At 39.8% G+C, this 21,347-nt stretch overlaps 6 protein-coding genes across 8 annotated transcripts in view; 3 read left to right on the top strand and 3 right to left on the bottom strand.

Annotated features, from left to right (window-relative positions):
* Positions 1-77: 77 nt before the first annotated feature.
* The window catches only part of LOC149709572 (F-box only protein 7-like), a 63,977-nt gene continuing 42,707 nt past the window's right edge, over positions 78-21,347 (bottom strand). Inside the window, exon 2 of the mRNA XM_089864954.1 lies at positions 78-1,999. Coding sequence (XP_089721080.1) covers positions 1,189-1,890 — 702 coding nt within the window. The 5' untranslated portion in view covers positions 1,891-1,999 and the 3' untranslated portion in view covers positions 78-1,188. The remainder of the gene's footprint in view (positions 2,000-21,347) is intronic.
* Positions 2,357-4,663, top strand: LOC149709581 (ATP synthase mitochondrial F1 complex assembly factor 1). The gene is made up of 10 exons (XM_089864945.1): positions 2,357-2,605; positions 2,678-2,775; positions 2,876-3,047; positions 3,124-3,186; positions 3,255-3,305; positions 3,381-3,428; positions 3,963-4,058; positions 4,126-4,192; positions 4,278-4,318; positions 4,400-4,663. Exons 1-10 carry the CDS (start codon positions 2,468-2,470, stop codon positions 4,562-4,564), a joined length of 939 nt encoding a protein of 312 aa, XP_089721071.1. The 5' UTR covers positions 2,357-2,467; the 3' UTR covers positions 4,565-4,663.
* Positions 4,578-5,600, bottom strand: LOC149709580 (succinate dehydrogenase assembly factor 2, mitochondrial-like). The gene has a single exon (XM_089864955.1). The coding sequence runs from the start codon at positions 5,339-5,341 to the stop codon at positions 4,877-4,879; it is 465 nt and encodes a 154-aa protein (XP_089721081.1). The 5' UTR covers positions 5,342-5,600; the 3' UTR covers positions 4,578-4,876.
* On the top strand, positions 5,627-7,878 carry LOC149709579 (uncharacterized). Its single transcript, XM_089864956.1, has 5 exons — positions 5,627-5,788; positions 5,927-5,995; positions 7,218-7,349; positions 7,422-7,494; positions 7,565-7,878. The coding sequence occupies exons 1-5, from the start codon at positions 5,770-5,772 to the stop codon at positions 7,722-7,724; spliced, it is 453 nt and encodes a 150-aa protein (XP_089721082.1). The 5' UTR covers positions 5,627-5,769; the 3' UTR covers positions 7,725-7,878.
* Positions 6,576-11,654, bottom strand: LOC149709578 (zinc finger protein 346-like). 3 transcript variants are annotated; one of them, XM_089864951.1, is made up of 4 exons: positions 11,327-11,654; positions 10,201-10,478; positions 9,778-10,129; positions 6,576-6,685 (listed from the first exon to the last, which is right to left on the bottom strand). In XM_089864951.1, the coding sequence occupies exons 1-4, from the start codon at positions 11,461-11,463 to the stop codon at positions 6,604-6,606; spliced, it is 849 nt and encodes a 282-aa protein (XP_089721077.1). In that variant the 5' UTR covers positions 11,464-11,654; the 3' UTR covers positions 6,576-6,603. The 3 variants fall into 3 exon arrangements, with proteins under 3 accessions (XP_089721077.1, XP_089721079.1, XP_089721078.1); XM_089864953.1 differs by lacking the exon at positions 6,576-6,685 and adding an exon at positions 7,838-9,559 and having other exon boundaries at positions 11,327-11,650; XM_089864952.1 differs by lacking the exon at positions 6,576-6,685 and adding an exon at positions 7,838-9,498 and having other exon boundaries at positions 11,327-11,648.
* LOC149709577 (uncharacterized) lies at positions 11,721-20,923 on the top strand. Its single transcript, XM_089864936.1, has 10 exons — positions 11,721-13,394; positions 15,274-15,634; positions 15,703-16,023; positions 16,079-16,449; positions 16,515-16,701; positions 16,884-17,309; positions 17,362-17,633; positions 17,977-18,799; positions 19,921-20,290; positions 20,350-20,923. Exons 1-10 carry the CDS (start codon positions 12,549-12,551, stop codon positions 20,750-20,752), a joined length of 4,380 nt encoding a protein of 1,459 aa, XP_089721062.1. The 5' UTR covers positions 11,721-12,548; the 3' UTR covers positions 20,753-20,923.

Here is a 21,347-nt window from a genome sequence, read left to right as displayed (position 1 = left end):
TAAAGGAATATGTAATGGCCCGATTCGGGGGGGGGCGACACTCCGAGCTCGGGTCATTAGAGAAAAGTCAGTCAACATTTCTTATGATAAAACACTTTATTAAATTCAAATAAGAAACAAGAAACAAAAAAGGCGAGCACGACCTCTTGGATAGGCATCCAAATTCGAACTCCCGAGCTAAGAATCGAGGCAATAATTTCCCCGGCCATTAGGGTAATAAAAGTTTAACTAGGGGCTAACAGTACAAAGTTCTAACATGGATAAAGAATGCGCCTGAGCTTGAAATTTGTTTTCACGAAGCAACAGGATAGGCAACTCCCTATCTCGAACCTGACAGCTTATTCTGTATATATACTCTCTTACAACATCTGTTGTTAGCACGCGCAAATATATTTCTCTATGTAACGTAGCTTTGTACGTGCTGTCAAGAGACAAAAAACTTCACGATCTTCAGGATTTAAAATATCCGCGAGTTTTTTAGTTCGAGTGCACGGACCTCTAGGCCTTAGTTTCAAATACGTGTAAATTGCCTGCAGCCTACTACACGTATTTGAAACTAAGGCCTAGAGGTCCGTGCACTCGAGCTATAAAAACTCGGGGGGTATTTTAAAAATCCTGAAGATCCTAAAAATCCTTTGGTCTGTTGACAGCACGTACAAAGCTACGTTACATAGAGACCTAGCTCTGAGCTTGCTGACAACCGATGTTGTAACAGAGTATATATACAGAATAAGCTGTCAGGTTCGAGATAGGGAGTTGCCTATCCCAGCGCTACTCAAACATTTTAACCTTGCGGACCGGTTTTTTTTTCAACTATGTATGACGCACCATACCAGCCGCATGTCCGCGGACCGGTGCCGGTCCACGGACCACAGTTTGAGAAGCGCTGGCCTATCCTATAGCGTGAAAACAAATTTCCTCACGCGCATGCTTTATCCATGACAAAACTTTGATTGCAATTTTATAAATTTCTATGAAACCAAATACAAAAGTAAACATATCATAATAAACTAGATTTTTCAAGGATTTTTTTCGTATTTTAAGTTTGTGTATGACGAAAATTATGGCAGTAACTCTTTAATTTCATATACAAGAAAAATTATAGGTGATAGAAAAATATATCATAGGTTGTTTTTTCAAAAATATATCATAGGTTGTTTTTTCAAAAATATATCATAGGTTGTTTTTTCAAAAATCTATGATGTTATTGTGATGTCTACGCCTCTTTGCACCATATTTCCTCAATTGCTCCCTCATACGCTCCTCTTTCTTGGCTTTTGACCTTCTCATGAGCGCATCTTTTCTATAAAGTTGACGCCACATATAATTTGAAGAATCAACAGCCTGTTTAAAAGCTTCATTGAGCCGCGTGCAAACTGCAATATCTCTCTTATCTAATTGCATGAAAATATTCTCTAAACAATTTAGTGGCAACAGAGTAATTCCAAAAGTCTGAGGTATATCCATTTGGTACTGAGCTTCCGCGATTATTTTTAACAAGTAATTGTCTTTGACAAATCTCATAAATTCTGGAAGACGTTGGTAAACCGTGTTAAAGCTTTGAAAGTCCGCGTTTGGGTTAATAAACTCTTCAACATTGAGTTGCGCACTGTGAACTAGGGTTGTTTCCGTAAATGCGTAAACTACGGCGCAATTTTTCACGTAAACGTACTTTAAGCTAAATTTAGCATTACCGCAGTACATGTTAGAACAATATCTTAAGACGCAAAAATGAGAACTTTGTTCAAAAATCGATTTTAGGTCCTCAGATTCCAAAATGAAACCCAAATCTGAAGCAAAGACATCAATAGCGATTATCGCTGCCTGGTGATGATTTGTGGGTTTTAAATTAGAATAACGGATGCTTAACTTTTCTTGACAGTCAGTCATTTTTATAACTTGATAACACCACCATCAACTGCAAAAAGTATAGTGGTCACGACTCGTAACTTAGTAAAGTCTAAACTGTTACTGTAACTATAACTGTTATCACAAATACGTGAATTCGTGTATTTCCGCTGTCCTTAAATCTAACCAAGGCTTAACTTAATCCCAGTCTAATTGAATTCCAATTTTGCAAATATATTTTCCGATATTTTTTTACGTTGTTATGTTTTTTTTTTTATTAGGAGAGAAAGGCCATTGTTATAATGTTACTAAATCTATTTGTAACTAACCCTACTTTATAATTGCCTCTCCCAGACTAATTTAAACGTTCTCAAAGATAAAGCGCGGTTAATGATTGAACCCGCCGCCACAATGTTACCGTGAGCGTGACGCCCTATAGCGCGTGCAACTTGCGTGATCGAGTGGGCTGTGGTTTCAGCGAGTCGCGACTCGCGAGTTCGGCCGCTCGGCGACTGCTTCCATGTATTTGTCTGCTATGAAGTCTGCTTCACTTTAGATTCGGGCCTTGGTTCCCCGTTTTCACGACGGTTCTCGTATAATAAGAACACATTCAACACAAATGGCTTTTAAATCGGTAATTGGTTTAAAATCCGCGCAGTTTCTTTTAAAAACATTAAAACCAAAAGTTTCCTATCATATTCAATTGTGCAATATCTCAAGTTGGTCGCGATTAAGCTTAAATTCGTTCAATACCAAGGTAAATTTAAATTGAATTCATCATTCTCACACCTTTAAAAATTAATTTTAATTAACTTAATTATCATTTCAGAGGTTTTATTCTCAACAAACGGACGTAGAAGATGAATTAGGACTGGAAACAAATCCGTATTTTAAAAAATATTCCGAAAAAATCAAGAAACTTCAAAAGTAAGTAACGATTCGGAACTTTAATTATCATTGCCAATGAGGGTGGTGGCGGTCTTAGAAAGGGTCTAATTAAAATAAAACTGAATTGAACTAAATTAAGGGAAGACTTGGAAGGGTTCGTCTCGAAAGTTCAGGAATTATCAGAAAAAAAGAAACCCAAAGCCAAATCGCGCTTTAGTAAAGATATTGTCGATGCTAGCGTTAATTTGGGAAACAGGGCTGCGGGGAAAATTTCTGAAAAATCTAGTCAACCCAGTTACACGCAATCCAAGGTCAGTTGCCATTAATTGCCATTGCGATGTACTTAAAGACGAGATCTGAATCTGATTGGCTACAATCTCAAAATAGGGCTTGGATAGCATTGTTAATGTGGAGAAACTGATGGCATTACCCGTCACTGAAATTGAAAAAGTAATTCCCCTTAATTTAATTTAATTTAACTTAATTATAGCTCGGTAATTAATTGAGTAGTAATTTAGTTGTGGAAGGAATATCACTTAAAGAAGGATTCATTGTGCGCCGTTATACCCGTATGCAAAGTCAATTATTTAGATTATTTAGTTTAATTAATTTTAAATAGTTAAATAAAAGCAGTTATTTTCTAGTTGGACCTGTATGATAAAATGCGCCAACGTGCCCTAGAATGCCCAAATGTAAGAATGAATTAACTTTAACTAATAATAATTAAATTTAATTATTATTAGTTAAATTTATTATTAGTTAAATTTAATTATTATTAGTTAAATTCATTTATTATTAGTTAAATTCAATTATTATTAGTTAAACTCAATTATTATTAGTTAAATTTTATTATTATTAGTTAAATTTTATTATTATTAGTTAAATTTTATTGTTATTAGTTAAATTTTATTGTTATTAGTTAAATTCAATTATTATTAGTTAAATTCAATTATTATTAGTTAAATTCAATTGTTATTAGTTAAATTCAATTGTTATTAGTTAAATTCAATTGTTATTAGTTAAATTCAATTGTTATTAGTTAAATTCAATTGTTATTAGTTAAATTCAATTGTTATTAGTTTTCAATTATTATTAGTTAAATTCAATTGTTATTAGCAGAATTTATTAGTTAAATTTTATTGTTATTAATTAAATTTAAATTATAGATAAATTACTTAAATTGAAATATTTAAGTTACATAAAGATTAATCAATTTGTGGTTGCAGTTTCTTTACGCAGTTGCTAGGCAACACGGCTACGAATTTATTGTAGGCCAATTTTCGGGTGACAATGTCTATTTTACCCAGCTGATAAATTATCAGGTAAAATCTCCTATAACAAACAATAGAAGTAAATAAATAAGAAGTAAACATCTGTTGTAACTTGTAGGCCTATAAAGAAGACGCGCCCGTCTGCTTAACAATACACCACTTTATGGAATTAGCCAATGACAAAGGTGAAGCCCTTCTTCTATTCATTCATTAACATTTCAATTTAATTAGGCCTAATAATTAATTATTTATTAATTGTCATTTAACAAGGAATTGTTTTGATGTCTGGTCAATTTGACAGCAACATCCTGGTGTGAATTATTATCATTATGTTTATTATTGACTCTTTGTCGGAAGGAAGGAGCTAATTTGATTGGCTAATTCTCATGTAGAGCGTTCTGGAGAGTCAGTTCTTGGCCAATCAAATCCAGATGTACTACGGGACTGCCAACCTAAAACGCAAACTCCTTTTATGGACCTTTAACAAAGAACCCCATAAATTCCGTCACCAGGATGTCATTGAGCAGCTCGAACAATCCTTAACCAATCATCAATAAACCCGAGACTATCTTAACAGCAACAGTTGCAATTGCAATTGCAATTTTATTCTGTGTATTAGTTACAAGTTTAATTAAAATAATTCTAATTATTCTACAGATCTTCTTCTTTAATTACAATATTTTAAATAAATTCCCGATTTATATTAAAGACTGAGTAATGGCAGCCTAAGCCTTTGACTGTATTAGGTTCTATGGAGAAATAACATGGGGTGCCATTAGTCTATAAATTTACAATGGAGTAATGGCAGCCTAAGCCTTTGACTGTGTTAGGTTCAATGGGGAAATAAGGTGGGGTGCCATTAGTCTAGTTTAAGCAAAAGAGTCGGCGTTCAAATCGGGTTGTCTGTAACGCGACTCCTTGTCCTTGTTCTTGCAATGTTCTTTGAGCATATCAAGGACGTCACTCTCGAATTCGGGGGGAGTGGGTTTCTTCAGCGTCATCCAATAGAAAATGTCCCAGTCGTTTGAGGGCAAGTTGATCAAACGATCGTAAACGTTCAATTGGTCAACGGTGAAATTGTTCAGGTGTTTTCCGGCGAATGTTCCCAAAATTAGGCCATTTTCCAACATGCCCCGTTTCCGGCTTTGATACAAAAGGCGCGCTCGCTTCAATTGCAATGGTTCCTCAGGGTCAATGTAGTAGTCCGGGATCGGTGGTTCACCAGTGTTGTCCGTGTTGCTGAAACGGACAAATCCGCAACTTATATTCCGAGTTAATTGCGCTCGCGGATATTTAATCATTTTAAAGCAATTATTTATTAGTTTAAATGCCATTTTAGCGATTTACAAGAAGCAATCGTCGACCAGGTATGGTCCTGTTACGTAAACATAACAAATCCGAGCGCGTGATTGAGTGCGCTATGGTTAACAATCTTCTAACCGATACAAAAACTCCATGGAAAATGTTGAGAGATCTATTTGCAAATTTAATTTTATTATGTGTTAATTAATGAAATGAATTCAACTAATTGATCAATTTTCAAATCACTTTTTAATTAATACACTAATTTAATTTTGTTTTTTACTGGCGTCCAGCGCGTTTTTTTTTTCAGTTCTTCTTAGACTTTTATTCGTCTGCTACAGTTTCTGTAAACTTAGTTCTATGGAGGCCTTTGTTTGTGGAACTAGGTTTTTTTGTACTCTTAATTGCGATTTAATTCATTAAAAGTATAATTTATTTAAAATTTTACATAAATACAGTCATGGAGAACAGTTTAAAAGGTAAATGAACTATGAATACATATGGAATGAGATTTAAATTGGTGTAGATCATATAGTTTTCTTTCTACGTAACCAAGGCTTAATTAGGTATCATGATTCATTGTATTAATATTATATTTAATTTTAATGTAATTTAAGATTTGATGGCCAGATTGACTAATCAGTCATCGGAAAACGTTCGACCAGCCTGTAAGAAATGCGGATATCGTAAGTTCACACTCTTAATAGCCATTTTTGTATTTTTGCTCCGTGAGTTAGGGTTTGTAAGAACACAGCACACTCCATCACGCTTTGGCTGCACGCGCTATTTTTATGTAACATAGCCATCTATGGGAGGAACACCGGTTTTTGGCCCTAATTTTGAAAATACTGGTTCAATTTTCTTGAAATTTTAATGAGATGTGTAGAATAAGGTTACTTATTTTTGTACGAAGTTTCAAAAGTTTCTCTTTTATAGTTTTTTTTTTTAATTTTTAAAAAATAGTAAAACGAAAATTAGCCATAATTAATAGGGGCTTGGTCTTCAAACGGTTTAAATGTGTTTTCTTCGGTTTCACTGGTTCGAATCTTTTGAAATTTTAGGGAGAGGCCATATTGGAGGGTTTTAAATGATCGTGCGAAGTCTTAGAACAATCAGGCTTCAATAGCGCGTGATCGAGTAGGCTGTAGTAAGAAGGAGGAGAGGGAGGGGGATTATATCTTAAGAAATTTTCTTAGGCCTAATTTAAAGTGGTTGTTTTGATTGATGGTTGATGATTTAACGATAAGAAAAGGGAATAGACACGAGTCAAAAGTAGACATATTAGTTTAATATCTCACATTCTCATTTGTTTAATGAATTGCCGAGTTGGCTCTTGCAACGCGTCATTGTCTTGCTTTGACCTTTTTCGGTTCAAACTGCAATATAATTAAACAGAACAAAAGTAACTAGTGTAGAAGAGCTGGTTTTGCACAAAAATTGCACAGCTTTTGTTAATAGGGACTTGGCAGTACTATGTCATGCAACGTCAGGCTAACTTCCAGTGCTAAAAAACATACCAGGAGGAGGGGCTTATATAGCTTTCATTCTGTTAAAAAAAACATACCATAATGGCGCTGGGGGCGGAGTTAAGCCCGAATTGCCAAGTCCCTATAGAGTACTGTCAGTTGTGACGTCAGATCCAAGGTTAAACGTCACGAGTCTGCCTTTAGCAATGGGCGGCCATGACAGTTACCGTTTTTTCAAAAACGGTAACGGTAACTGTCATGGATCTGACGTCACAACTGACAGCACTCTATGGGAAAACCGCATGGGTGACGTCACACCGGCGCTTCTGACAGCACTCTATAATAGGACACCCGCCATTGCACCTAACCTAACTAGATCTAATCAAACCTAATCTTAAGTATTATTGACCTTTGAATGAACTTTTGCCCTCCAATTTGATAGCTGGACATTTTACGTATCAGTGTCGCAATTTCTTGAAAGTGAACCCTAACCAGGACATTGTCTTGGACATAAGTAGCACCAGTTCGGAAGACGAAGGTCAAGAAGACTTTGTCTCGCCCTTAAAAGCTCTAGGTAAGATAATAGACCAAAATAGACCTCCCCCTCTCCCCCCCCAAAGGTCAACTTAAAAATTATTGCTCTTAGAGCAAGTTGAAAAAGCCGAAGAGCAGACGAAAAAGGAAACGAAATCATCGTCGTCAAAATCCAAAAAGAAAAAGTATAATTAAACTCGGAGTGTTAATTAATTTAATTTAAATTAAATTTAATCGAGTTTGGTTGCTTTGAAGGAGAAAGCGTAGAAAATCCGAGACTGAAACGAGTGGCACGAGTGACGACGAACCCGCCAGAAAACGCAACAAACACAAGAAACACGGCAAGAAGAAATCCAAGAAACAAAAACGCCCCAAAAAGAGACGCAACGACCCATCTACCAGTGACTCTCAATAACCCCTGAACTCTTTCATTCCATTTTGTAAGTGTGGTCGCACCGTTTAACATCAACGTTGAATGAAACGTTGGAAATGTAATATTAATGATTTCAACATAAACAACACTGATGATTTGCAACCTTAGAAAGGAATAAATTACACGTTTTAATTAATGATGTTGAATTGATCTACAGTATTGAAAAAGAGTGATTGATTGTTACATTAATGATTGGGAATTACAATTTAATTTAAGTACATTATTTGCCATAAAACGTCACAAATAGACCAATCTCATTCAGTAAGCCTCTATTCGTTATGGAATACAATAAGCGCAATTGTATTTAAAACTTACTCGGAAATTTTAAGTATCTGCAACTTGCTTTTGTTCAGTCTTTTGAAATTAGACATATTTCATTATCCGCCACTACAGGTAAACGATTATCCCACTATTATTATCGTTTTGTTACGTCATATCTTTAACGAAAGATTTTTAATATCTGCCACTACAGGCAAACGATATTGTCGACTTTTATTATCGCTTTGTTATGTCTTCTCTTTAAATTAACCAAAAAACTTTATTTTTAATATCTGGCACTACAGGCAAACGATTATCCCCACTTTCATTATCGTTTTGTTATGTCATATCTTTAACGAAAGATTTTTAATATCTGCCACTACAGGCAAACGATTATCCTCACTGTTATTATCGCTTTGTTATGTCTTTTCTTTAAATTAACGAAAGATTTTTAATATCTGCCACTACAGGCAAACGATTATCCCCACTATTATCGTTTTGTTATGTCATATCTTTAACGAAAGATTTTTAATATCTGCCTCTACAGGCAAACGATTATTCCCACTATTTTTATCGTTTTGTTACGTCATATTTTTAACAAAAGACTTTTAATATCTGCCACTACAGGCAAACGATTATGCCCGATTTTATTATCGCTTTGTTATGTCTTCTCTTTAAATCAACGAAATATTTTTAATATCTGTCACTATAGGCAAACGATTATCCTCACTATTATTATCGTTTTGTTACGTCATATCTTTAACGAAAGATTTTTAATATCTGCCACTACAGGCAAACAATTATCCTCACTATTATTTTCGTTTTGTTATGTCTTTTCTTTAAAATTAACCTTGGAATGTTTTTAATATCCCCAACTATTCCCAATTCCCACTCGTGTTAGCGTTTCTTTTATTAAGCCCTCAATTTTACATAGAAAAGTACCCTTATCGTTAAATGATGTCATAAATTTAACATATGAACCTTCAGACGAGTGATTATACCCACTTTTATTATCGTTTTGTTACGCCTTTCCCTTAAATTTACCAAAATATTTTTTAATATCTGCTACTACGTAGTGCACACGATTATCCTAACTTATCGTTTAGTTACGTCTTTACTGAGCGGGTATGAACATAGCACACTCGATCACGCGTTCCACGACCTAAGCTGCTCGCTCTACTCTATAGTATCAGCACTCAGCAGCAGCTTGCGTCGTGGAAGGCGTGATCGAGTGTGCTATGTTCATACCCGCTCAGTAAAGACCTAACTAAACGATAAGTTAGGATAATCGTGTGCCTGTAGTGGCAGATATTAAAAAAATCACTTAATGAACCGTGTACTTTCTTTCGTATAAATTCATGGTCAAAGTACGTTTAATATTATCAGTGCAATTTTGCCGAGAGTGAGATTAGATCTATTTATCGTAAAGAGACGTCATTTTAAAATGAATTGAAAATATGGTGTTAAGAGATTTATTCAATCCTTCTGCTGTTCCAGACTTTCGAGAGACCAGAAAATGAGAACAAGAATATTACTTAATTAGCGCGATATGTCAACGCCTTCGGAGCAAAAACCAATTAAACCAAACGATGTTAATTGCCGTGCGTTAATGCGAAAGAATAGAACCAAGGAATGAATGAGTTTGATAAAAGACACGGCATGACGCGTGGCAATTACGGATCAGGCAACAAATCATAAAGAATCAAATTAGTTTTAATGCAATAAAAATGCAATCATAGGCGTCTACTAGGATAGACATCGATTGATGTTTTAATACCTTAAATTCCTGATGAGTTCCATCGGGTCCTGATCAACGGGACAAAAGAGAACGTCTTGCAGTTCATCCCGTAATTCATCCACGGATTTTTCTTCAATGTCGTCGCTGATTGAGTCATCGGCGACATTGACGTTAGCGCTGTCGGGTTGGTCAAAAGACGCGTTGTTGGTCAGTCGCATTTTGCAAAGGGTGGAGTCGATCGATTCCATGGGGCTTTCGGTGACCAGGGCCGCCACTTGCGCCTCCTTCTCGCGTTTCTTGTGGGCGGCCCCGTTGATGTGTTGATTATAATTGGCCATGCCACAGACGGGAACCTTGCAGACACTACAGAACATGTTAGTTGATGGCGTTTCTGCAAACGATTACCGGAGGATTGTTTTAATGCCCCTGTCGATTGGTAGTCGGGGCGTGTAAAAGTGTTACCCATATTAACTAGAGGAGAGTGTGCGGCGGAGGCGACGGAGGCGTCGCTATTGGCCATATTGGCCTGTTTGGCAAATTCTTTCAGTTGCTCGAGGGTTTTTAGTTTTTTGGCGTGCGGTTGGCCCTTCAGGTGAGCTTGATACTGATCATTGCCCAGTATATTTTTATTGCAAGCTTTGCAATAGAAATTATTGGACATCATATCTAAAACGGCACGCGATTGACCCGCCGCCACGCCACTCGGCGCCGTTGAACCAACTCCCACTGGTAAATTGATACTGTTCAAACAGAAAAAACAATACAAATTTCATTTCTAACGGGCCGGGGTTCCAAAGGGCGGAAGTACAGTGGGATATGTATGGCAACGTCATAACCCTCTATCTCTGACATTAGTGATACCCCCCCCCCTTCTTGGGGCGAAGACTATTCTGCTACCACAAACTTTCTCGTGACGTCACACCCTTCTATCTCTTACCTCGGTTTTAGCCTCCATATTGGAAGTCTTCAGCTCAGGTCATACAATTTAGACTACCAATAGTGACGTCACTATTTAGACAGTACCATTCTATTACAAAGTTGCCCCCCAACGCGGGGGATACGCGGTTCACTCCCTCTCTACCGAAATCAGTCTATTTTGACTTGAGTAGGAAATGTATAACTTTTATGACCGATTTTTATCTGTAAAACAGAGTGGTACTGAGTAGGGAGGAGTTTGGGGGGGGGGGACATGACGTCAACATTGGTAGTCTAAACTGCGTGGTCTGAGCTGACAACTTTCAAAATGGTCGCCAAAAATGCTTTGTAAGAGATAGGAGTAGGGGTGTGACGTCACGATTAAGTTCGTAGTAGCAGACTATCGTAATTTGTACTTAGGAGGTGTCCCATAGGGGGCAATGCATGATGTTCTCAATTTCTCAAAATCGCCCATATAACTATACCCCCCTGTACTTCAGTCCTACCATGCACCCTCCCTTTTTAGAACACCCTGTACAATTATTATTTCCGCATCATCTTTATTTTGTATCTAAAAATAATTCTGACTTTGATATATTTTGGTGTTGTTTATTAACTTTGTCGCGCGTATAATTCGGAAGAGGCGGATGAAGAGCATTATTTTTGAACATACCCTAATTCGGCTCTTAATTTGACTTTTTTCTTGTGTTTTTCGCTGACCATGTGCTGACCGTAGGGTTCGATCCCCGTAAAACGCTTATCACAAACTGAACAATAATTAAAATTTCGTGCTTGATCCGCCACCGACATCGTAAAGGCCGATAAATAATTCAAATACTAATTTTCTTATTCGATTTTATATTAATATATAAATAGTTAGGCTTAGCTAATAGCGCAGTTTGGAAAATTTTGTGCATTTCCTATATAACCGTCGTGAACGCGTTAAAACATTTCTGATATCCGTCAAAATTATCAGCAAACCGCGGAAGCACTCCTACACCTTATCTACTAGAGAGGCTCTAAACATTGCAATATCGATTGAAAGTTGAAACCGAAAGCAAAACTATACCTTACCAAGCAAGCTCTCCGATTGGATGGTGAGATTTTTATTGATTTTCAAATTCAAAGGCAGCCGCGTCCGTGACAATTGACAATTCAAACGGAAGTCTAGCTCTTCCTTGACACACTTTCAAAACTATACTTAATAAATAAACTTCACTTTAATTAAAGTTAATCGTACGAATTCGTGTACAAAAAACTTTATTTAAAGTTAACTTTTCGATTCGAGATAGGCCTATATGCCGTATTTCTACACCAAAGTAAATTTTACCGAAGCAGACAGCTTTGGAGGGTGCACCAGCGCTATCAATCTGTCACCATGGAGCAATATTAGTGTAGGCTTAGCTGTAATGTAATGGGTATTAAGGAATTTTTTATATCACTACTATGAAAATACTCCATTGTAAATTGCGTGAACTTAAAAAGCCTTTCTGATGAATGATTCGTCTGCTACGAATCTCTCGATTGCAGTAGGTGTTGTTTTCGCGCGAGAAGATGAATTTTATCTTGGTTTACGGCAATTGCGACATGTTTATCAGCAAAAACAGGACCACACCTGCCAGCAATAGTCACGTTGACAAAAATATGTTATCCGATGAAAGTTTTAAGGCAAGGTAAGAAAAAAACTCTAACGTGGTTGGAAGCTGACAACTTAATTAACTGGGTCATTTAAAATAAATGCGGTAATTAAACTAAGAAATTTTAGAAAGAAGGCAAGTTAGGGGGCCGGAAATCGCGTCGGGTCAGTTGCAATTTACTGTGGACAGTACCTAAGAAACAAAACTTTTACTTTTTGAACTTCAAAAACTGCAATTAAGTTCTTGAACCTTTTAACGATGGAATGCACCTTAATCATTCTCCCAAATGTTCTGGAAACTACATCAGCGGAAAAACAACCTCAGTGTTGCCAAACGGCAATTATTCAAATCAGGGAGTTCGTTTGTCGAACGATTAATAAGGAATTTAGCATAGATTCGAGCGAACGTAGCGTAACATTTGACGTTTTAAAACAGGGCAAATGCGAGAAGCACAATTTAGTCGAATACGTTGACGACTCCAAAATTCGCGTTCGCGTTGAGTTTAAATCGCAATTAAAGTTAAACGTCAATGATTTAATCGGCCGATTTACGGAGTGCAATTTCTTCGGTGGAAAACTCGACTATTGGTTGCATTTAACGAACAATCAAATATTGGGAACGCGTCGTGCTGAAATTGAGGCCAAAATAAACGATAGATTATCCTTTAAAGAACTCTCTCTCGGATGCGTCGTTGGATTTAATCGTTTTGTCGAACATTATTCGTCCAATTCGGATAAATTCGTGTGTCTTGAATGCGTCTTCGAACACAACGATAAGATCGTGGCCAAATTTAATATCGTGACGAAAGGCGATAAATATTCGGGAAAGCAAAAATCTATTCAGAGTTTCGAAATTGAAATCGCGTACAAGACGATCGAACGAATGATCGTTTCGCGAGTTAATTTGCAACGAGAAAATGGCAACAATAATAATAATAAGAAGTTTCACGGATACGATTTGTTCTTGGTTTTGAATAAACCCTTGAAACTCCACGAGTATTATGTTCCTCAAGAAGAATCGCCCTTTGACACCAATAACGGTGGTTCCCACGCTGCGGGTGACGACGATCTCAGTGATGACGAAGCCATGTATATCGAAGATCAGGTGAATATATTTTATATGTCTTCACTCGGGTCCATTTTGGAAATTAACCTCAATTACGATGGTGCAATTTGAGGAAATATCCTTCGTTTTTATCGTTTTGTTTTATGTTAATTTTTGGTAACTGCGCGTAAGTTGCTTCAATTTTAATAATAATGCAATTATATCGCGGGCGGCGCAACGTGGCAATTCGATAGGCTCATTAATTTTTCTTTTAGCGTGTAAAATCCTTTTCATTTATGTTCTTTTTTCGTAATTGCTAAGTGTGGTAAGAACTTAATGGTACCCCACCATCTCTAATATTACCTTAGCGAGTTAGAAAACACGAATACTGTATTATATTAGCGCATACGAAAGTAACACGCTCTCCCTATACCCCCAACCACACCTAGCTAATACGGAAATGTTATTTGCGTGACTTGTTTTATAAAAACCGTTCATTCGTTTCTCGAGTCGTTGAATTCCTTCGCAACGCGGCAAAATGAACAGTGACACTAGGTTGCAATTAGTAGCCATTTAATATACGTCCATAATTCGTAATTGCAATTAAGTTACTTCAATTTAAATATTGCTGCGCAACGTGGCAATATGATACAACCTTAATTTTCGCTCGCACTTGTTATTTGAAATGAGAAATATAATCAGGGTTCATACAAACCTGGAAAACAGGGAAAACTCAGGGGATAAATAGTTGACAAAAAAAAAATTAGAGGAAAATTAGAGATTTTGGTAAAATTCAGGAAAGTCAGGGAAATTTGTGAGGGTTGGTTAAGTTTGCAAACAGGGACCGAGTATTTTAGCAAATGTTCGTTTAGCATTCCCTCCGTAGGATTAACTCGGGTAAGCTTATTTACTGTCAACTTTGAAGGCTCATAACTCTGGTTCTATCAGAGATAAGGGAATGTCCTCTTAATATTTTATATTCCTAATTGTGACCTTTCCAACGTTCCTAAAAACTTGGGGTTGCGTCAAACAGGGGCCGAGTATTTAAGCAAAACGTAAAGAAAGATACCCCCTCCATTGGAATAGCGTTACACCCAACTTTGCAGGCTCGTAACTCTGGTTCTACTAGAGATACGGGGATGTCCTTTGAGTATGTTATAGTCCAATTTGTCCCCCATCTAACCATACTAAAAACTTAGGGCTACGACAAACAGGGGCCGAGTAATTAAGCAAAATGTGCGTCAACTTACGGTATCGTCTCACTTATTTTTATTATGTTACTCATGATTTTAGCACTGAACTTTGTGGGCTCATAACTCTCGTTCTATTAGAGATACGGGGATCTCCTTTGGATATGTTATAGTACTCTTTGCTCCCCATACAAGGATACTTTAAACTTGAGGCTACCTCAATATCGTCGTCAACTTATTTTTTGTCTCACTTATTGTTAGGAGGTTACTTTTGATTTTTGAAAATAAACTTTGCAGGCTCGTAACTCTGGTTCTACTAGAGATAGGGGGATGTCCTTTGAGTATGTTATGGTCCAATTTGTCCCCCATCCAACCATACTAAAGATTTACGGCTGCGACAAACAGGGGCCAGTAATTAAGCAAAACGCAAACAAACAACCCCCTCCATAGGAATAGCATTACACCCAACTTTGGAGGCTTATAACTCTGATTAGAGATAGGGGGATGTCCTTTGAGTATGTTATAGTCCAATTGGTCCCCCATCCAACCATACTAAAACTTGGGTATCGAGTAAACAGGGGCCGAGTAATTCGGTCCATAGGATACTCAAGGGAAAATTTTAATAACGCTGGGAAATATATGGGGATGAACCTGGAAATCTCAGGGAAATCGTTTTTCCAAATGTTGTATGAACCCTGAAAATATTTTAATGCAAAATGGAATTGCCGTTTGATTGTTGACGCGTTTAGGCCGAGGAGCAATTACCGAAAGAAGCGCAATGGATTCGCGGCTTTAAATTTGGTAGTTGTTCGCCGGAAGTGATGGCCAAGAGCTCGGTCGTCAGGCTTCGACTTTCGTCGGAACCCAAAAAATCCTTCGAAGTCTTGAAGCAAATGGTGATATGTTTGAAAGATGAGATTGAAGTTTATTTCGCCCACATGGAAAGCGTTCGCGTCCCAACTCCGCCAACCAATGGCGTTTCAAACTCTTGCTTGAAAGGCAATTTCGATTGCTATTTTGCCCTGCAATGCATTCAAAGCAATACCTTCCAATTGGGCGACGAAGTCTTCTTGAAACAGAATGGACCGACCTTAAGTCGAAAACTGAAAGGTACCCTCCTCGACATTTTTGTCCGTTGCAATTGCCACGTTCTCAATTTGAATTGCAATTGTCGTTAGAATGGTCGGTGGAAAACCCGCGCGCCTTGGAACTGAGTTTATTCGAAGTGGAGCGTCTGTTAGAGAGTCGTAAAGCGCACCTGATCGAGCCGGTCTTGTTCGATTTCTACTCTAAATTCAAGTCTGGCGTCTTGAAAGCCCCGCAATTGCCCAAAGAAATGATAGAGTTAAAAAGGGCGGTGGTGACCCCCTTGGGAATCTCTTTCAAACCCTCGTTGCCCTATTTGAAAAGCTCGCTGCTTCGTAACTGCGATCCAAACTACGGACTTCGAGTCAGCATCGAGGATGTTTGCGGATCGGCCCTTAGCAACTCCCTGAAAGGTACGCCATAACGCGACCAACTCAATACGAATGCTGCAACGCTCGCTGTTAATAGGTCACGTGAGTCTTCGACGACAATTAGTCGAAGAACGCATTCGTCCTTACTTGGAGTCGGGTTTCAAGGTGGGTCCTCGTCAGTTCCAATTCTTCGGTTGCTCGACGAGTCAAATGCGGGAACACGGGTGCTTCTTCTACGCCAAGGACCAAGAAGGGAGGACGGCCAGTCATCTACGGAGTCTCGTGGGAGCCTTGGACAATATCAAAACGGTGCCCAAGTACTTGGCCAGAATGGGACAGTCTCTCTCCCAAGCCGAAGTCAGCCTGATCATACCCAAGGACAAAACGGAAGTCGTTCCCGATATCATCAGGAACAACTACACCTTTTCGGACGGAGTTGGACGCATGTCCAAGCATATCGCGCGAAAGGTAGATAGTCGTTGTTCAGTTGCGTTAAAAGTGGAAGCTAGGATTGGTGAAACGTGCCTCTTTAGATCTACGCGGCTTTGCAACTAGAGCCGGATGATCAGCCGTCGGCCTTTCAAATCCGTTACGGCGGTTGCAAAGGGATGCTCGTCCTCGATCCAACCTTGCAAACCGAGAAGATCATTTTTCGACAGAGTATGGCTAAGTTTGACTCGCCGTTGGAATCCTTAGAAATCATCAAAATCAGCAGACCGCGTAAGTGAAATTTAGAGACTTTTACAAGGCTTAGCTGAACTTTTAGAACGCGAAGACGATTAATTATGTCAAGTGTCGTGTTAGGAAAGGTTAGGTCAAAAGGATCAGTAATTAGGTAGATAGCTCTCGTCTGGACTCGGAGAGGTTTATTTTGGTTTTCCCAACTTGTTATTAATTTTCAGTGAAAGTCTATTTAAATAAGTCATTTATCGCCATTTTGGAGCACTTGGGGGTCAGCGATTCGGCCTTCTTTCGTCTACAAACGCAGGCTTTGAACGGCTTAACGGCCAGTCTGGTCGAGAGCGAGAAGGCCGGCGAGTTATTGAAAACGGAAGCCGCCATTCGTCTCCCCTACACGCTTTTACATCGAGCCGGTTTTGACCTGTCGAACGAGGCCTACTTCCGGCCCATGGTCATGGCCCTCTATCGCAAATCCATCGACGAATTGAAGAGCAAAGCCAGAATAAAGATTCCCTTCAATTACGGAAGGACCATGTTCGGGGTCCTGGACGAAACCGGCAAATTGGGTCCCGAAGAAGTCTTCGTGCAATACAGCGAAACCATCGACGAAGACAAGAATGTTACGACCAAGACCAAAGTACTTACGGGTAAGTCATTGGAGTTGTGATTGGTGGCATTTTGAACGCCACCTCTTTTCAGGGGACGTTCTGGTGACGAAGAACCCTTGCACGCACGAGGGTGACGTCAGGAAGTTCTTGGCCGTTGACATTCCGGAATTGCGTCACATCGTGGACTGCATCGTCTTCCCTCAGACGGGTGAGAGGCCGCTACCAGACCAGATGGCTGGTTCCGACTTGGACGGTGACGAGTACTGCGTCGTATGGTTACCGGCCTTGCTCTTCGAAGGACCCAACAGAGATCCTCTTGATTACACCAACAACGCCGTCGTCCAAGAGAAATCCGATATCCAGGTAAGAATCGAACCTTTGTTCACGTCACCATCGCGTTCGTGGACCCCAATCTCCCCTTTGACATTTGACCTCCCTCCTCAATTAGAATCGTTCCCATAGAACCCTTTTTTGTTCACGTTACGATCGCGTTAGTGGTGAAATGACCCCCAATCTCCCCTTTGTCATTTGACCTCCCTCCTCAATTAGAATCGTTCCCATAGAACCCTTTTTTGTTCACGTCACCATCGCGTTCGTGGACCCCAATCTCCCCTTTGACATTTGACCTCCCTCCTCAATTAGAATCGTTCCCATAGAACTCTGGCATAGTGTATCCTTATTAACAGGCGGGATTATTTGTCCAAAGGTGTCGGACATGTGCGACTTTTTGTGCACGTATCTTCTTCAGAGCGGTGTGGGTTTATTCGCGAACGCGCACTTAGTCTGGGCCGATCGAGTCGGTTTACAATCCCCCGAATGTTACGCTCTGGCTAAGAAATATTCGCAAGCCTTGGACTTTGGCAAAACGGGTAAAACCCCCAAAATATCGCGACGGGAACGCCCCGGGATGTACCCCGACTTCATGGAGAAAGAAAGCCACAAAACGACTTATCTGTCCACCAAGAGTCTGGGCTTCTTGTACCGTAATTGCAAGAGGATCGAATTGGCCTCGGAAATCCTCAGTGACACGGTCGAAATCAAGATGGACCCCGATTTGGAGATCGAGGGTTGGTCGGAGTACGCCGGGGGCGCCAAAGAGGCCATGGAGAAGTACAGGAGTCTCTTATTGGTTCCGGCCCGCATTTTCTCGCTGTCCAAAGAGAGCGAGGTGGCGGCGGGCGTCATCGAGGGCTCGCGTGACCCCATGAAGAAACGTCAAGACACGAACAACGCCGAGAAAGCCTTGAACTGTCTCCTGAAACATTCCATCGAGATTACCAAGGAGTCTTTTTACCGGGAGTTCGTTTGTGGATCGTTGCCGCATTGGAAGCGCGTTTGCAAGATGGTCGAGCATCGTTTCATCGAGGCTTGTCTCGGGAGGCGACTGCAAGAGGAGAAGTTGCCCATGTTGGACAAGATGTTGAGGAAAGCCGTCGCTTGGTACAAAGTCGCCTATGGTACTAGTCAAGAAGATGACGATGCCCGCAAAATACTCCTCGGATTACCCTGGGTCGTATGCGAACTTTTAGGTATGTGGACCCTTCTTTTTTCTCTTTCAATTTTATGCCTACATTGTTCTTGATGTCACTGGCAAGTTCAGACGACCCACGATCATGACCCCACCCCCCATTGTAGTTCTTAATGGTGTGATAGGTTAGCTTAAAGGAACTGCAAAGAAGGCATCGGCGGGTGGGTAAAAATTATTTGAAATACGTCACAGACATCACGTGATGCCAAGATACAAAGAGTGGAGTGGAACTGGACATCTAGTCCTTGTTTTTCGCGAGATTGCAGCGCCAATTCCATGAAGTGGTGGTTTTCGAAATAAAACGAACTAAGCTTCTTTGAACCACGCCTCTCCTTGGTCACGTGCCTCTGACGTATTTCAAATAATTTTTACCCACCCGCCGATGCCTTCTTTACAGTCCCTTTAAGGCACGTGCCTCTGACCCTAAGCAGTGCCTTCTTTTGAGTCGCCCTAAAGTAGCCAAAGATCTCAACTGTGGTTTAGTTTCAACAAATATATCACAAGCAAAGGCTACTTTTAGCTCCTCCCTTAACTTTAACGGAATCCGATTGGTTTCTGCCTTTACAAGAAGGATTAGTAAGGACCTAAGTTTATAAGATATGTTCCATAAGTTAATGCTACTGGGGGACTTACAACTCGAGATAACTAAGTACACTCGGTGGTGGTTAATTTTGCGGGACTTCCATCTAGCTCCTATTTAGTCCGCATTACTAAGCCCCCTTTGACAGCAGCGCCCCACTGACCAGGCCTCCCTCGCTTTACCCTGAATCTATGACCTACCTCACTCACTTCAAAATTACAAGCTTTTAGTGACCAGTGACAAGCTTATGGCCAACATATCTTATTAACTTATGGGAAGGATGTTAGGGTCGTGACGGGAGCCAAGATTTGCTTTTATAGTGTGCTACCACGAAGCTAGGGGGGGGGAACTGTGACGTCAATATTGGGTCCCGAATTTGTATTGCCCAAGCTGACGACGTCTCGCGACTGCCAATATGGTCGCCTGAAAATAAGGTAAGAGATAAGAGCATGTGACGTCACTACAAAGTTCGTGGTAACACACTATACGGAATCGGGCCAATGATATAAAAATGAGCGCGTCCAATTCAATTCTTGGAAAAGGAATTGTCAAAATCCGTAACCGAGAAATGACGGAGTCGACAAACGTGTCTTTGCTCTCGTCGAAAATGATTTCGTTCGTGGAGCGAAACTATTCGGGTGAACACGACGAAAGCGCCCCTCAAGACGTCATCGCGCTGGACGTCTTAAAGACTTGGTTACGGGCTAACAAAGAGTTTCTGAGGTTACGCGAGATCATCCATCTGCCCACTTGCCACGTGGCCGTCCAATCGCAACTGCGACGAGCCATTGAAGAGGAGAAGCTCCACGACCAATCGGCGGCCGAACTGGTCTTACGCGTTCTGAAACGAATGAGTCTTTATTGTTGCTTGACTCCCGGTGAAATTGATGACCATTCCCTCGAATATTGGAGGTCAGTTTGGATTTGACCACTCCTGGTGGACTCCAACTTCTACAGTTCCCTAATTGCAGGTTGATTCGCGAACTGGGTCTATTGGCCTTCATTTCGGTGTCCAACTTGGCATCCAGCGGCGTTCTGTGGCGAGACCAGGACGATGACCTTTCGCTGGTCAAGGCGGAATGGAAGGAGGTCCGCGAAACGGTCGTTCTCATTTTGTCCGATTTCTTCAAGTCGTTTTTTCTCGGCAACGAAAACTCGATTAAGAAAGTGCTGATGTCCAGGACGAAAGTGTCCAGTATCGACATTGATTATGTGGTCTTTGAGCGGGGCTCCAAGAATATCAAGGTCAAGATGAGCGTCGATGGCAAGAAATGGAATATTCAACTCCTGAAGGATCTAGTCGTCCAATCAAACTTCAGGACGATTATTAGGGACGATGTCCGCGCCTTCGACGACACTTTCAAGTATTGTTAACTAGTCTCAATTACCCTTCAGTCATGTGGCCACCTAATGCTCTTAATTTTGAAAAATTAACCCGAGTGTATTTACTTACTAGTCTGTTTTATTTAACTACAAGAATATAGCTTTATTTAAATTTTAACATCCAATTGGAAATAAATCATAGCGTAAATCAATCAATTAAAAGGGCCAAGATTCTTAATTAATTTCAGGTTTCTTTGGAGTAATTAAAAACACAATCATCGTTTCCGGAGCTGATCAAACAACTTAATTTTTGTTGTCAGATAAAACGTCTATAGAGATTTAGGTGCAGTTAAATCATCTGTGTCCTGATCACTGTCTATTGATGCAGTGATCACGCGCGTACATATCACTGTCTTTTGATACAGTGATCACGCGTGCCATGATCAATATCTTTTGATGCAGTTATCACGCGTTTTTATCACTGTCTTTTGACGCAGTGATCACCCGTGTCCTGATCAGTCTTTTGACGCAGTGATCACGCGTGTTTTGATCACTATCTTTTGATACAGTGATCACGCGTGTTTTGATCACTATCTTTTGATACAGTGATCAACTGTTCCATGATCACTATCTTTTGATACAGTGA

Source organism: Phalangium opilio, unplaced genomic scaffold, assembly GCF_054372755.1.
Source record: "Phalangium opilio isolate 3A_F unplaced genomic scaffold, DU_Popi_V2 ptg000013l_1, whole genome shotgun sequence".
NCBI classification, from domain to species: Eukaryota; Metazoa; Arthropoda; class Arachnida; order Opiliones; family Phalangiidae; genus Phalangium; species Phalangium opilio.
The sequence above is the reverse complement of the archived record's forward strand: the minus strand, read 5'-3'. Positions and strand labels throughout refer to the sequence as shown.